This window comes from Schistocerca americana, chromosome 2 (assembly GCF_021461395.2).
Source record: "Schistocerca americana isolate TAMUIC-IGC-003095 chromosome 2, iqSchAmer2.1, whole genome shotgun sequence".
NCBI classification, from domain to species: domain Eukaryota; kingdom Metazoa; phylum Arthropoda; class Insecta; order Orthoptera; family Acrididae; genus Schistocerca; species Schistocerca americana.
This window is the reverse complement of record NC_060120.1, coordinates 1,097,718,526-1,097,735,907: the sequence shown is the minus strand read 5'-3', so window position 1 is coordinate 1,097,735,907 and position 17,382 is coordinate 1,097,718,526. Positions and strand designations below refer to the sequence as shown.

General features: G+C 40.5%; 1 protein-coding gene across 1 annotated transcript in view; it reads left to right on the top strand.

Moving 5' to 3' along the window:
* The window catches only part of LOC124594696 (dynein axonemal heavy chain 3), a 1,186,267-nt gene that overhangs the window by 428,444 nt on the left and 740,441 nt on the right, over nt 1-17,382 (top strand). The window contains exons 23-24 of the mRNA XM_047133063.1: nt 1,286-1,479; nt 1,681-1,809. Coding sequence (XP_046989019.1) covers nt 1,286-1,479; nt 1,681-1,809 — 323 coding nt within the window. The remainder of the gene's footprint in view (nt 1-1,285; nt 1,480-1,680; nt 1,810-17,382) is intronic.

Sequence of the window (17,382 nt, the reverse complement as noted above, 5' to 3'; positions counted from 1 at the left end):
CAGTGTTAGTCCCTGCAATAACTGTCTTTTAACAGCCACTGCTATATCTCCAATGTCTTTTTTTTCTGTAGTTGAGACATGATCTAACATGAACTGCCATTATTACAAAATTATTCCTCCTTAAAATCCAGTGTTTCCTGTTATCCAGTACCGCACCTCAATAAGGTAACAGGTACATGTGCTACGCAGGTGGTTTTCATTTGGCATCTTCTTTGTGAATTTTCCTGTTTTGTATTGTTTGTCTGATAGAGGAAAGGGAGGTGTTCCTCCTCACCCACACAGTGGCTTCTCACCTGCGCCTGGGCTGCTCATATGTGCAGGTGTTTCTTTAGAGATGACATTGCGTGTTCTTCAAACATGCTATGTCTGGAACTGGAGATTTTATAGGTGTTACATCTCAATAGCAGTTCCTCAGGAATGGAATTTTGTATTTTAAGTGCAGTTAACACTCATCTTCACCTGGAGCAAAATAGATGAACAAATCTCTATGTAAAGATTGGGCAAACATTCATTTATAGTTATTGTTATCGCAATGAAAATCATGTTTCTGACATAAGCCTTTAAGGTCCGCTGCCCATATGGCATAAGATTAAGAAGATTTCTTATGATGCTGAAAGAATTGGTGCCTAGCAGCAGCTACATGACGCTTATGTTCATAATATGATGATGAATTTCTATAGATTTGATTTAAATGCAAAGTTCTAGTTTCTACTAGAGGATATACTTTTTGTAATAACAGGAAGATAATGAATATTATTAGTAAGCATCACAAAATTGGAAATATCACATACCTTGTAATGGAGAAGTAGTCACTTTTGATAGTGACCCAAATCTTCTTATTCTGAATGTATGTTCATCTGAGTACCATGACCATGTCCAGTCCAAGCACTTGCAAATTGAATCCTCTGTTTATCACTTTCGAGTTGTACCTATGGGCAACTCCTAATAGCTTATAATCACAAAGCACAAAAGACAAATGTTACACAGTACACTTTTTTATGGAGTTTGACACCATATATTGTATAATTTTGTTCATTGTGTGTGTGTGTGTGTGTGTGTGTGTGTGTGTATGTGTGTGTGTGTGTGTGTGTGTGTGTACATGTGTGCGTGGGCGTGCAAAACTCTCATTATGTAAAGTATATCATGGTAATTAGAATCTGGATATTTAAAGAATCCACATACCTCATGATATTTTGTGTATTTACCACAAGTGTAAATAATCAGTTTTGATCTGATGGATGTAATCGTTCTCTTGCAATTAAAAAATGTGTTTCCTTCTCAAAAGGGTTTGGCACAAGCAGGAGCATGGGCATGTTTTGATGAATTCAACCGTATAGAACTGGAGGTGTTGTCTGTTGTGGCTCAGCAGATTCACAGCATTCAGATGGCAATTACTCAGAAGGTAGAGCGTTTTATATTTGAAGGATCTGAACTTTCCTTGGATCCAACATGTTCCATTTTTATAACAATGAATCCAGGGTAAGTAACTCTAAGTTGAATGGCTAACTGTAAATAAATGTGCCTTGATACATTACATGTTACATTTACAAAACTTACATATTGTCATCATCCTTTAAAGGAAATCGCAATTTAACAATGCAGATGCTCTATTTTCAACATACTGATAGCATCATTGCTGCAATCCATTTGAGTTTTCTGTATGATGCTAAAACTTTGCAGGTATGCTGGACGCCAGGAGCTACCAGACAATCTCAAAGTTTTGTTCCGGACAGTTGCCATGATGGTGCCTGATTATGCTATGATTGGTGAAATCTCATTATATTCCACAGGATTTGTGGATGCCAGAAGGTAATTGATGTGTGACCGTATATGAAGATATTCCGAGAATGAAATTTTCACTCTGCAGTTGAGTGCACACTGATATGAAACTTCCTGGCAGATTAAAACTGTGTGCCAGACAGAGACTCAGACTCAGGACCTTTGCCTTTCGCGGGAAAGTGCTCTGCTGACTGAGCTACCAAAGCACGACTCGGAGCCTGTCCCCACAGCTTTAAATCTGCCAGTATGAAGATTTCTTGTTATGAATTTGTTTTAGTGATTGATTCTTTGAAACTGGAATTAAAAATGTCATGTATATTTGTTTAACCCCTTAACATAAAACCCTGAGTTATCTCATTTTTATTACTTTGACACAACTTTACAATAGCAAGTGTACTCTGGCAACTTAAGAACAGACCTTCGAATTCATTCTCACAAATAAATTCCATGCTGCTTTCCATGATGTTACTGTCATCCTGACTGAAGGCCAGCTACACAGTGCTGTTCACATTAAACCTACTAACAAACAACAGTACTTACATTTTGACAGCTGCCATCCAGTCCATGTCAAACATTCCCTCTCATACAGCCTTGGCATTCGAGGCAAACATATTTCTTGAGATTCAGACTCTTTACAGCAACACACCTCTATTCTCACATCAGACTTCACAGGTTGTAATTACCCCACCAACCTAGTTCAAAAACATATTTCCCGAGCCTTCTTGTCCAATCCTGGTACTGTTGATCCCTCCAAAAAAGCACTTACAGGTTTGCCACAGGTTCTGGAAATCAGGGAATGTCAAACATGTTAGGGAAATATCAGGGAAACTGGGAGAAAAAAACACTGGAAAAATCTCATTTTTGTGTCAGTAGATTAAATGGTTTCTTTATTGAGGTGTAATGCATCATCGTTGGTTGGGTGCAACTGAGTACATGCACCGCTTCCCTACTCCCTCATTTCTAATGCTTCTCCCCTTCCTCCCACTCCCCTCAGGTTGCAGTTAGTGCTGCTACCACTTCTTGCTGCTAGCCTATGTGCTACCGACAAGAGGCAGGGAGGCATGAGGAGCAGTTTGTTTGGATCTGGTTCTCAGAGGATGTAAACGCAGTGGCCGGAGACTGCGGTCATGTGTGCAGGAGTTGTGTCTGAGTGATTGTGTGAATGTGTGTGTGCTCTCATTTTACTGACAAAGACTATGACCAAAAATTTAGTTTTGAGAGTGTGATTGTCTTTTCTGCATGCCTGTCTGCAGCTCAGCCATCATCTGTATGGTGAGTTGCTACCTGTCCTCATCATTATTGATTCTCAGAGTATTTGCACAAATTGTCTGTTGCATGGATTGATCACCGTGGTCTAATTTGAACAAAGTTCTGTCTGTGACATGTGAATAGCTGGTCACACAAGTGGATTACCGTGATGAACCAAAACCGCAGGCCATTTTTTGTGCATATCTCTAATAGATCGGACCCCCCAATCTGAAGCCCACTGTTTTCCAGTAATGTGCAGGTCCTGCTCGTCGGATTTAGTCTCATTGATCTGCCCACAGGCCATGTCTGATTGTGTGTGGCGTCGTGTGATGGATTTGCACGGTTTATGCAGGGACCCAAGACTGTGATGCTCCTCGGCAGGCCAGAGACTACGAGCAATGGATGTCAAAAGTTGCAACTGTCTCACTGCAAGTGCATTGTACAGTGTGGTGGTTTGTAGACATGTTATTTGTTCTAGTACATTCTGGCACTTCAAAAGTAATTTGTAGGTTAGAAAGTATGGATGAAATCAAACTATGGAAAGTCCAGGATGGAATGTAACAGTACCAGGAAGAGAAGGAAAGTTGCTACTCATCATATGGTGGAGATGCCGAGTCACGATAGGCACAATAAAAAAATTCACACAATCATAGCTTTTGGCCATTAAGGCCTTTGTCAGCAGTAGACACACATACACTCATGCACACACACATTCAAGCAAACACTACTTGCACACATGTCTGCAGCAGTCCCAGAGTGTGGTTTCAGTTCCCTGGGACTGCAGACATATGTGCAAGTTGCGTTTGTGTGTGTGTGTGTGTGTGTGTGTGTGTGTGTGTGTGTGTCTACTGCTGACAAAAGTCTTAATGGCTTGTGCCTATCCCAACTCAGCATCTCCGGTATATGGTGAGTAGCAACTTTCGTTCTCTAGAAAGTATGGATGCTAAGAAGAATAAAATGGTGTCCATCACTAGCAGTTTGTACACTATGTACTCATATATTTCTTGAAAGAAAAATCACATAATATCTCTAAAACAACAAATATAACACAGTGGGTAATAACTGACAATAACATACATAGTAGAACCAACATTTTATTGGCGTTAACCTACACTATTGGTTTACACAATTCTTCCCTGCCTTATACACTTCCTTCAAGAGAAATCAGTGAAGGTATTTTAAATCTGTCTTGCAACTCCAACGAAATGCATATTTTTGTCACGAATGTGTTTTGTTTCCTCAGTGGTCTTAATGAAACATATATACAATATGCCTTACTTTCTCCATCTAAAAACAGTTTGTTACAAAAGATGTTGATGTTAGTTCTTAAGGAAATGCCTTCTGCTTGCAGGTGCGTTGGTATGTTGATAGAGACACTAAAAACACACACAAACACACACACAAATTTCAAGCTTTCGCAACCCAAGGTTGCTTCATCAGGAAAGAGGGAAGGGGAGGGAAAGATGAAAGGATGTGGGATTTAAGGGAGAGGGTAAGGAGTCATTCCAATCCCACGAGCGGAAAGACTTACCTTAGGGGGAAAAAAGCACAGGTATACACTAGCACCCCCTCCCCCCCCCCCCCCCCCCCCCCCCCCCCCCCCACACACACACACATATCCATCCGCACATATACAGACATAGTGTATACCTGTCCTTTTTCACTTGGGGAAACTTGTGGCAACACTGACTTAAGAGTATACCAGTTTGCATTCATTATTATCCCAGTCTTGAATGTATTAATGAGCTTCTTCGACAAGGCCAGGACCTCCTAAAATCATGTTGTGGTGTCACCGCCAGACACCACACTTGCTAGGTGGTAGCCTTTAAATCGGCCGCGGTCCGGTAGTATACGTCGGACCCGCGTGTCGCCACTGTCAGTGATTGCAGACCGAGCACCGCCACACGGCAGGTCTAGAGAGACGTCCTAGCACTCGCCCCAGTTGTACAGCTGACTTTGCTAGCGATGGTTCACTGACAAATTACGCTCTCATTTGCCGAGACGATAGTTAGCATAGCCTTCAGCTACGTCAATTGCTACGACCTAGCAAGGCACCATTATCATTTGCTATTTATCTTGTGATGCATGTACCGTCATACCGATGTTCACCAATTATGGATTAAAGTTAAGTATTCCAACAGCTACGTACTTTATTTGCTAGACTCAAATCCTTTAACTGTTCCAGACCTCACGCCAGCCTGCGTGAGCTTAAACGCGTGCCTTTCAGCTTCACCTCCTAGTGGCTTGGCTGTCTTGCCAAGTCACAACACATGTCTTGATATTTTGCCCACCATACCTAGAATAGCTTTTCATCGCCCTCCAAATTTCTGCAATATCCTTGGCAGACCCTATATTCCTTATGCACTGATCTCCCTACTCTATTGCTCCTGCACCTATGACCATCCCTCCTTCAGACTTAATGCACCCTCCTACTACCTATATCAGCCCTGTAGTTGGAAAAATATGTACTATCAAAAGCAGAGGCACATGTGAAATTACATGTCATACACCAGCTGTTATGTAAATTCTGTTCAGGTTTTTACATCAGTATGACTGCCAACAAGTTGTCAGTTAGGATGAAAGGACATAGGAAGAAGGTGTGTACTGGCAACACACAATATCCTGTGGCACAGTTGCAGAGCATGTACTACAGCATGACGTGGTGGCTGTTTCACCACATATCCCTCTGAATTCTTCCCCCAGACTCCAGTTTCTCAGAACTCTGCAGATGGAAACTGGCACTACATGTTTTTCATTCTTGTCATCCACCTGGCCTTAATTTATGTTAATTTTGTTGATTGGAACACTTCTTCACAGTAACTATACCTTCCTTCACTCCATTTTAGTTTTCTACTTTTTTCATTTTCTGACCTGTCTATCTTCTGCCATCCCCCATCCACCCTCTATCACATACAATGCACTTACCTTTTCACTCTTATTAACTTGTGCACGATATTTTAGCAGTAATGTCTGTCTTGCACATTACCCTATCTTCCATGTTTAAGCTCTCAGGTTAACAAATCTTAACCTGTGCTATCCCCAGCAATCAGTCTTTCCTTCTCATTCCATCTGGTAAGTCTCACCTGACCCAGGTTCTGAGTGACTTTTCTGAACTCTATCCCTTTTTTCAAACCTCACCAATCCTTTTCCTTCAGGCCTCTTCCTTCCTCTTGAACCATTCTAGCACTTCAGTAAAATTTTGCTAACTTGTTAATTGGATCAGTACTATGCCTGTCCAATAAATGACACACCCTTGCCATTATGGAAGTCTGTAAATGTTATTGAAGTGGAAGACACACAAAAATGGTATCAGAGCATGAATGTTCAAACTTAGTACCCTTGCCACTGGAGCTCTGGGCAGGGGATGCTCGCATTTAATTCACAGGGGCATAATCGTTCACAGCAGTGCCCTCATGCCACAGTGGTGGCTGTAAGAAACGCATGGGATAATTGATGGCATGTGTATTTGAAAGTGTGGCTGGCACCACAGAAGTTACAGGTGGCAAGCTGCTGCCCTCTAACCATACGATGTCCTGTAATTACAGACTTACAAATATCCTGATGCCTGAGATATCAGTCATAACTCAATGAAGACACCCAGCTACCAGAGTCGACAAGAGCACACACAGGTTCATGATTAATAATTGCACAAGCATAAAGCAGGGGATGCAAACTAGCCACATTTAGGTGATTACTGGGGTAAAGATGAGATGGAGTGCCTCAGTGTCTTGACTCCTCTGGCGTCAGCTGTTTTGTGCTAATTTAGATTTTTGCCTGTGCTCCCCACAATGGAAACTGCATCCTTTATTGTGACGACATTACTAGTAAGAATAGTCTTATCACACAGAGGACGCCCAGCTTTACTAACATGTTCACATCTAGCATTGGGTCAAGCATTTTGTATGACATCAGAAATCAGCTGCACTAAAATTCGATACATGGTAGGCCTTTCTGGAAACAAAACCCATGAGCAATCCTCTGGATTGACGCTCTGCACAATGGATAACTATTACTTCTGCCTCCGAAAGTTGCATATTGAATACTAGGGCAGCAGTACGCACTTCCCACATGTAATCAGTAAGGGGTTACCCAACGGACCGTAGCTCACGCAACTCACCCTTGAAAGTCAGGACACTACTCACGATTTTATCTTATCGGCCCTTGCACAAAGGGTAGATGATTTAAAACACCAAATTCCAAGTAACATTGAGACTATGGCCTGCCCCTCTAAGTTTATAGAGAACCACAAAAATTTCACCAACAGGTTAAGCAGATCTGTGACAAGGTAATTTATGCCCTTAATCAAGAAACATGTTGGAAAGTTGGGCAAAACATGCTGCCTCATTAGGCATATTTTGTTCAACAGGACTGGTAATTTCCCTTGCACATTCCTCTGCATACATCTCTGCAGGGCCACCCACTCCCCTCATTCTCTCAGGCTCCTTGGTCCAATTCTAAGACACTTAGCTTTCTTCGCATGGACACTACTGTGACAGGTAATTCATCTAGTTTAGCCTTTGAGGGAACATCAGAAACTACAGACCTCAGCTCCTCCACTCGGCTAGACAAACGTGCAGTCTGCACCTGCAAGCAATAAATTTGCACATGAGAGGGAGTAGTATCAAATAAGAATTGTGCATTCTTGTCTAAATCACCAGTAGAGTGGAGAAACTCGCTGTTATGAAATGAATATGGCTTATATGCTCCTCTATGACATACATGTGAAGCATGACTGCTTCACAGAGATGTGCACATAACTCACTGATATCACTATCCTTGCTTTGACTCCGTTGTTGCAACTTGTAATTAAGCTGCTCCTTCTCAAGGGTCCCCACTGCGAATGTGGCAAGAGCTTACATGTTGCACAGGGTGAATGACGTTCAGTGAAAGGAGGGTAAGGGTAGTACATAACCATGCTCTAGCTACCAGACTTGACACAGGAAACAACAGCTCATATCTTAGTAAGTATTCTTTAAAACAATTTATTAAGTAACAAGAGAAGGCTCAACTAAAAAATACATCAAAAATTAAACTTGAGCTATCGCCCTTTAGAAAGGTGTTGAACTTGAAACACCAGAAGCGAAACAATTTAGATGTTCTTTCAAGTTTTTTGCAAAAATTACAATTTATCAAAACGTAAAATATTAATAATTTACATTGGAAGTCATGCTAAGACAAATCATAACTGCAAAACTACAATAAAGTAATATAGCGGCCCAACATCAAGTCAGGGCACAAACCTGCAGATGACACAACAGAACCGAGATGTAGACAGTGGGACCCAGACATCCAGCATCAACAAGCCAATAGAGGATAGGTGATGCACTAAGACATGTACAGAAAAGCTATATTAAGCAGTGAACAGATTAAATAAAACCAAAGTCTTTGCCCTGACTCTAAACAAAGTCCAATAATTAATATTTAACTTAAGATTAAAGTGCAGTGAATGTTAATTCACTTGGTGATGCTAATTAAAGTTAACAGGTTCAATTAAGATACACACTTAAAGCTGGAATTGCCTCTGGCCAAGGATCAAAATTACTAGTATCTCGAATGAAGAACCTGTACCACCAAGAACTTAACAAATGCAGGAGCTTCCTTTGATCTAACATTCACAACCCAATATATACCAATGGTCTATTATTAGTGTAATGATCAAATCAGAGGTTCTTGAGAACTTCAGTTTTTCTCATGGAATTGTTCTTAATGTAGTTTTCATATAATTTAACAGAGGCAAGTGTCGTTTAAGTATCATATAATGAATTCCAATCAGAGATACCACAACAGCCTAAATAAAGTGGATCTCTTTTCTAAAGGCTGACATAGTGACAAGATGTGATTTAGATTTAGGCGCAGGTCTCTAGGCCATAAAATTAATTCACCAGGGCATCCAAAAATATTTAAAACCATTTCTGTAAAAATAAGCCAGTTTCCTCAGAGGAGAGACTGGAGCATGTGCCACAAAACCATTCAAGATCACATTAAATGAAATGGAGAGCATAGCAGAACAAAAAATTGAAAAACGAAAAAGAACAGGCTGTGGAGGTAAGTTGCTGGACAACGTACATTTGATGCTCATCATACTTGTACGGAAGCAGAACTAGGATCTTTCCATGACTGAGCAACCAGAAGAAGGTGTCAATTTATGCCTGGCAAAATCCTGTAATGAAGGCATTCCGGTCATCTAGTGGAGAAAAGGACACAAATGAGGTACTTCATCAAATTGTGCCAAAATCTCTGAAAGGAACTTGAGTACTGTGTGAACAAGTACAACTAGGACAGGATTAGGCTGCCCCAGTAGGGCACATCAACAGCTACACCACCCTCTACAGAGAATGCTGACCAACAACACTCACATCACAAAAATGGTGCACTGGCAGTACTGACTAATCACTCTCCAGAAAGACCATACTTTCCACCGGACACATCGTAACCCCCAGTTCTGACTATTCCTCTCCTTTTGACATAAACCAGTTCCTCTCTTGCACCAGAGAGAAAACCAAACACACTCTTACAGGCAAAGACAGTGCTCAACTTGCCAGATGCGAGCTATCATATTCAGCACATGGGTTACGAGCACTCTGCAGCAGTAGTGTACGGAACTCTCAAGGGCATTTCTACGCTGACATTGCTCATTAGTAATGAAAGAGAAATACCATAGCCACATTTTAAAAGTATTTTCTATTCAGGCAACTAGCTTCAATGCTATATTTGCATCATCTTGAGGTACTACTATAAATCAAATAAGTACTTCCAGTCACTGACTCATGGATCATAGGACCCATAGAACAACTAATTGCTGTGGACCACTATTTGCGAGGAATTTATATTTCAAATGTGTAGTCATCCATACAGTAACTGGATGCTGTGGACTGCTATTCGTCAGGAGCGATGCCTGAAGAATCTAGTTTCTCTACCCATTCAATCTAAGACGAGCGGAGTATTCCAGTCGTGTCCTTGCATGTGAAGATGCTTTGTAGAGGGGATGAGGTTGGATTCATTTGTCGTCTGACATCCTCTTGCACTACTCTGCTTAATGAGAAGGTGGCATTGAAAAGTTCACAATTTGGGGAGCTTTTTAAAAACCACCTTCCCAGCACAGTGCCTGCCTGGACAGCACGATGTGTCACTTCCTTGTCATGCTGTCCAGGCGGGTGCCGTGGTTGCTGGTCCTATGCTCCCGTGCATTTGTTAAACATGAGCACGGCTCCCCATAACTGGCTGGCTCGACCACCACACATCAATGCTTTTATAATTTCTTGGTGGCAACTGAGGATGAAGCTAAGACTTCAAAACTGGTCATGTAATAAATTAAGAAATTACTGGCAGCTAAAGCAGGTTTTTTTTGCTCAATAAATAAATGCTTCTTTAAGACAAGAACTAAGTGATCAAAGACTTAAGTTAGATTCAGTAAATACACAATTGAACATTAAGTTAGATGCTCAGAGTGAAATTTTAAGTAGCCAAAGTAAAACCTTGAACAGTCAGGCAGCTAATATAGTTTTGTTAAAGACTGAATTTGACTCTTTAAATAACAAGGTAGAAAATCTGAAATTGGATTTAAAGTGTGAAGTCACCAGTTCGTTGAATACTCATGTTGAACAACTATTTACTGAGTTTTACCAAAGACAGGATGAGAAATTTCAGGCTTTAACTAAAAAATTAGAATTTGACATTGAAGATAAAAGTAATAATGTAGAAATGGGACTTGTGAAAAAATTTGGATCATTTCAAAACGTATACAATGTTACATTTGATGTGGTAAAGCAAAGGTTGAATGCCTTAAAAGACAGTGTAGAAAGACAGGATAAGGTGATCCCTATTGTCCAGTCACAGATTGCAGGTGTCAGCACTCGCATGGATAACATAGAAAGAAATGTTAAAGAAAAATTAGACATGTCAGATATAATAAAGAATGAAAATCTGGAGGAACAGGTAGAGGAGATAATAAATAGAAAAGTTGCTGCATAAGTAAACTCTGGCAATGTGTGTACAAAGCTATCCTATGAACGTGATGACACTAAGAGAAATGTTGATGAGTTATGGAAAGAATTCAAACTTGTCCAGGACAGATTAGAACATAGAATGAATTTTACTTAATGTCATGCCTCCTAGTAAAATGGTAATTGTTTTGCTGTGGGGAGACTTTCACATAACATTTAACGAGAAGTATTGGTCCGTAAGCAATCAAATGTGGTTAATGTCAGATCCATGGGATCCGGGCGGAGTCTCATCTGTTCCCCAGGGATGATAACATTCTGTGTTAATGAACAAAGTGACGACCATCGGGTCCTGAGTTGTTTTTGGTGTTACTTCCACATTAGTTTCCTTACACCGAATTCCCTTCAAATTTTCAACTATTCTGTAATCTGTTAATAACTTCTTAAACTATCCTGTCATGTTAGTATTTAAGTGACTGAATATGGCTAAAAGATTGTGACTAATTTAAGAGAATCACAAATAACAGTGATCTCTAAACATAAAATGGAACGAACAGAATAATATTCTGATAGAAGGTATAATATGATGGTACTATGTAATATGATGGTACTATGTAAACAGAGTGACGTTAAGACGGGATGAACAGAATAGAATATTATATTTAAGAATAATATAATATGAGGTGACTAATGAAATAACCATCTTATGTTGTTGTTGTGGTCTTCAGTCCTGAGACTGGTTTGATGCAACCATCTTATAGTAGTGTATAATTTTCTATTTCTATAGAACATTTATACCTTTCATGAGATGTGATGTAGATGGGAGGGTTTGTATCAATCTTGAAAGGGGTGGGTAGTGTAGGTAAAGGCATGACTAACACTACACGCACACATCACAGCTTTCAGATGACCCTCGCAAACAAGTGTGACTGTTCTTCACTATTTGCCATTCCATAGGTGTTGCTAAGATTTTTCTTCAGAGGCTTTAAAGGTGAAGGTGAGAATGTCTGTTCTGCAGGAGACATTTAACATCATACCTCCTCCGGCTTATCACTCAAGTATTGGTGAAGTAGGGATCCTGGGGAAGCAGGATGGGATGGGTTTTCCAGTCTTTGGGGCTGTCTTCTTTTTCTCCTTTGATCTTAGAAAACATTTCTACTTTTTCCTTTCTTACTTCTCATCTGAGTACCAGTCTATATTTCTCTCTTTCCATATGCATATACTTCTATCGCTGAAGTCCTTCTCATTCTCTGTGGTTTCCTATAACCTTCAACTTATTTCAAATAAGTAGGCTGAAGAATCAGGCAGCGTGAACACACATTGACGTACACACAAAATTACGCTTCGACACAAACATGAAAATTATGGGCTAGAAACCTAAAGTGATGTCAGAACCGCCAAGGGATGTAGGGGAATAAACACACATGTACATCTGGGTAGATGCACATATTTTATGGTTGATATATAATGGCACTGCATCATCCCTTCTTTTTTTTTTCCCCCACTTCTTATATATTTATACACAGGTATAAGAACAGAGAGGGTTCTGTATCGCACAAGGAAGTGTGAGAAATGAAGGAGAGTAGAAACTAAGAAAGAACTAATGAGCATAAGGCAGGGAGGAACTAATGGTGATAGTTATTTAGGAATATCAGTCCAACATTTGTTCTGATGGTTTGTAGGAGAGTGGGACAAGTATAGAATAAAGAAATTTATGATATATTGAAATATATATAAATATGAGGTCTGCTGCAAGTGTAGAAGTTGAAAAGTAGTGGAGGACTCTAGGGGATAAAATAAGTTACACAGAGGTAAGAGTGAAGTGTGAAGTAGAGTAGAATTTAGCCAGGTAATATTTAGCGACAGTATTCGTAAAGATGTGTACTAGAGCAATGAACCATGGGGCCTACTCAGAAAGGGTAAGGGGGGCACACATAGCTTTTATTGAATGAAGAAAAGGGCAGATAGGCAGATTGAAGAGAGGCTGACCTATAGTGTGCAGGCAGGGGCACCAAGAAGGGATTGACCTGTACCATAGAATACAGGAATAAAAAAGGGGCGTACCTACCAAAACAGAAGGAGGTAGTGCATCCATAGGATCAACCTGGAGGTAAAGTATAGGTACTGTGCCTAAAGGGAAGGACAGTATCATGACAGAAGTCACACAATTTTATGGAGATTATTCTGGTAAGTTTGGATTCTTTACATCAACAGCGTTATTAGGAGTTATGAGTGTCTGAAAGAACATGTTCATTTTTTTTCCTCTAGAGTTTCCTCCAGACTACAAGTTACTGTAGGGAATGAGACTGTTAAGTACTAGAGAAAAGATAGTTTAGAGAATTATACTACGGAATGAGGCAATCAAAAGTCTATGTCACCTGGAGTTTGTGATTGGGAATCAAAAATGTTGTCTGCATGATTCCTAGATGTAAAAGTACTAACTCCAACGTCGGGTGAAATGCCAAGATAGTTATTGACAAAACGAATAAAAACAACAAAGGGAAAATATAGGTATTAAGTACACAAGGACTAAAAGAGATATATTGTACATTGGTTGAAATATAAATTAGTGCTGTGATAGATATTAATGTACATAGTGAATATGTGTAAAATATCGCTTGTTCAAGCTAAGAGGGGGGGGGGGGGGGGGGGGGGGGAGAGAGAGAGAGAGAGAGAGAGAGAGATATGTAGTGCTTCGAGAATTTTGGGGTAAATTCTAGAATCACTAGGCTCTCCACCATCTCGAAAACCCGATATTTTAATGATGAGGGTGAGAAAGCCTTTTCACTGCGCCACACATATCTTTGTGTGCAGGAGGGACAGCTGTCATGAGAAGCCAGGAGCTGCATCAGACGAGGGGCCCTGACAAGAGGTTACCAGCAGTGCCTTGGAATTTATATCAAAAAGGCAAAGAGTGTTTGTATAATGTTCCGTGGTTTGTGGTGTCATGAGGATTATTACAGACACAGATGAAGAGTGTATTGTATAGAGACTGTTACTTCATGCCTTGGCTTTGCATGAGGCAGCACGTATGTAATTACATGGAGGTTTTGTCGATTCTGACATTTATCTTGGAACTAGTTGGCTTGCTGCAGCTTGTACAGAATAATTGTTGCTTTGGGGATGAGAGCTGAAAATGCATTGTTGTTGAACTGAAAAGATTCTACGAGTACATGAGAGTTGGTTAATATTGTTCCCTTTAATCTGATACAGTCTTCAGAGAAGAATTAAATGGTGAGAGCGACGTAGCTGATGACCCAAAGAAGACGATTGGCTGCACGCACAATGTATGTGTCAACTTGAAGAGACATATGAGTCGTGCAACCCAACATAGCACTGTCACTTGTCGTCCAAGAAAGCAAAGTTCCTAGTGTATCTCCATCCACCAATAGTCCCATCTGGCAGTTGATGTTTTGAGACTTTGCACCTACTCAGCCAGCAACCGACAAAACAGACGGGCTACTTGCGTAATGGGTCTCTCTGCAGACAACAGTCACTAGAGGTCCGCACTTCATCCTGAGTGCTGCTAGAGGTCACGGGGCTCACGGACCTCTTTTCTTCTGTGGGGACGCACAATTAGCAGTACTGTGAAGCATGGGCAATAATTAGGTCAGCACTCATTTGATGATGGGCCATTTCACTTCGAGTGAGCTTCCTGTGCCAGGCACCAATTGCAAAAGCTTTCCCACAATCAGGATGTCGCTCTGGAGCCACTATTAAATGATGTTGCTGTCAACTTGCAACTGTCCCTTCTAGCATCTGCCAGTGTGGCCTCTACATTGAAGTGACATTGCCCTCAATGCTGTGATCAGCAATCAGACTTTGTAATATTTGTTATCGTTCTTATCATCATTTACACTGAACTCAAGAGTCTTACCTTCACATTTGGGACTTTAACTGAGGCTAACACGAACAGATTAGACTTTTGTTGTGGCTCACTTAATGCACGGACCACGATATTTCAAAAGTTTGTTTACTGAGACCTTTTAACCATGCTGTGTCATTCTGTTCATTCTGTATTCGAGAAAGAAATTGTGTTAAATTACTGTATTCAGACTTAACTCTTATCAGAAATAACTTCAGGCTTTTGGCCTTCAGTTATTATTATTATTATTATTATTATTATCCAGTCTGTGTTTGAGAAGTGAAGTGTGTTCATATACTGTATTCAGAACTGACTATCATTCGAGACAGCTATGTGTCTATTATTATTGTTCATTTAATATTGGAAAAGTGATTACGTTCCTTTACTGTAATCGTACCAGAGACCACCTCAGAACTTTGACCTTCAGTTATATCTTTTGTCTGCTTAATGTCCACTCAGGGGCAGTGGATTGTGGAACTTCCAATGTACTGTGACATTAATGTGCCATCTGCTTCTGATATAATTTTGTAGTTGCATATTCAAGAACTGTTCTATGCATTTTCTACGGTTGTGTTTAAACTAACTCCTGTTGGGGAAGACTGTTCTTTTCTGATGCAATTAACTTCATCTTCATTGAATATCTGAGCATTTTTTCGTGTGCTGCCTTTGGCAGACATATTCGCATTACTGCAATGTGTGCCCTTTCAGCAGTCATCGGTGACATCTCCGGCTCTGCATTACCTTGCATCATAGTCAAGGTGAGACCACTCGTGCCACTGGGACAGCTCAACTGTACCACCAGGTCATCTCAGTTGCACTCACATCGGTGCTGTCCATTAGGGAAGCTTTCTCACTCTGTGCCACCACTTACGTTGTATTCTGTGTCCCTAGCCAAACTGTACCCTGCCCCACTCACTATCACTGCTCAAGCATCTTTTGCGAATTACTTACACAAATCTTTTAAACCCTCGTTCACCTTATTCAGCCTAGTATGATAATCTTCCCTTAACTTCTCTTTAATGGAGGGCCTCCACATCTGACCTAACAGCAGTGCTCTCTTCTTTCTAGTATTAGTATTATTCCTAGCCTTCTTACTCCCTAGCAGAGGCTACCACACATTTATGACCCCTTCACTATCTTGGGACTCTTGTCCCATCAACTCTGGCAGCCGGAACCTGTTACTGGTAGACACCACAAAACTACAAAACTATCAGATGGCACCGTCCTCCTGCTTGCCTTCGTATTGCTGCCAGTTCCCAACACCCCTCACTATTGCCGTCTTTTGTCCTCATTAGCTCTCTCCTAGTTCTGTCCGAGGTAAACACAGTGGGATAAAAAGGGGAAGTCAATGCTAGCATTATTGACAAACAGCAAAATTCATAAACAGATTGGATCATTGTGGGTGGTGGAATCACCTAAACAAACATAAGTATAATAAATTAGTTAGCAACAGTGATACTTTCATAAACATACCCAAATATCTCAACAAATGCGTACAATTCCACGAAGATAGCTATGACAAGTTCCTTACATGATGTTTTAGCATTTGATTTTTTACAAACCTTGAAGTTTCACATTTTGCTGTTGTTGTTGTTGTTGTCTTCAGTCCTGAGACTGGTTTGATGCAGCTCTCCATGCTACTCCATCCTGTGCAAGCTTCTTCATCTCCCAGTACTTACTGCAACCTACATCCTTCTGAATCTGGTTAGGATATTCATCTCTTGGTCTCCCTCTACAATTTTTACCCTCCACACTGCCCTTCAGTACTAAATTGGTGATCCCTTGATGCCTCAGAACATGTCCTACCAACCGGTCCCTTCTTGTTGTCAAGTTGTGCCACAAACTCCTCTTCTCTCCAATTCTATTCAATACCTCCTCGTTAGTTATGTGATCTACCCATCTAATCTTCACCATTCTTCTGTAGCACCACATTTCAAGAGCTCATATTCTCTTCTTGTCCAAACTATTTATCGTCCATTTTTCACTTCCATACATGGCTACACTCCATACAAATACCTTCAGAAACGACTTCCTGACACTTAAATCTATACTCGATGTTAACAAATTTCGCTGCTTCAAAAACGCTTTCCTTACCATTGCCAGTCTACATTTTATATCCTCTCTACTTCGACCATCATCAGTTATTTTGCTCCCCAAATAGCAAAACTCCTTTACTACTTTAAGTGTCTCATTTCCTAATGTAATTCCCTCAGCATCATCCGACTTAATTCGACTACATTCCATTATCCTCGTTTTGCTTTTGTTGATGTTCATCTTATATCCTCCTTTCAAGACACTGTCCATTCCATTCAACTGCTCTTCCAAGTCCTTTGCTGTCTCTGACAGAATTACAATGTCATCGGCGAACCTCAACGTTTTTATTTCTTCTCCATGGACTTTAATACCTACTCCAAAATTTTCTTTTGTTTCCTTTACTGCTTGCTCAATATACAGATTGCATAACATAAGGGGCAGGCTACAACCCTGTCTCACTCCCTTCCCAACCACTGCTTCCCTTTCATGCCCCTTGACTCTTATAACTGCCATCTG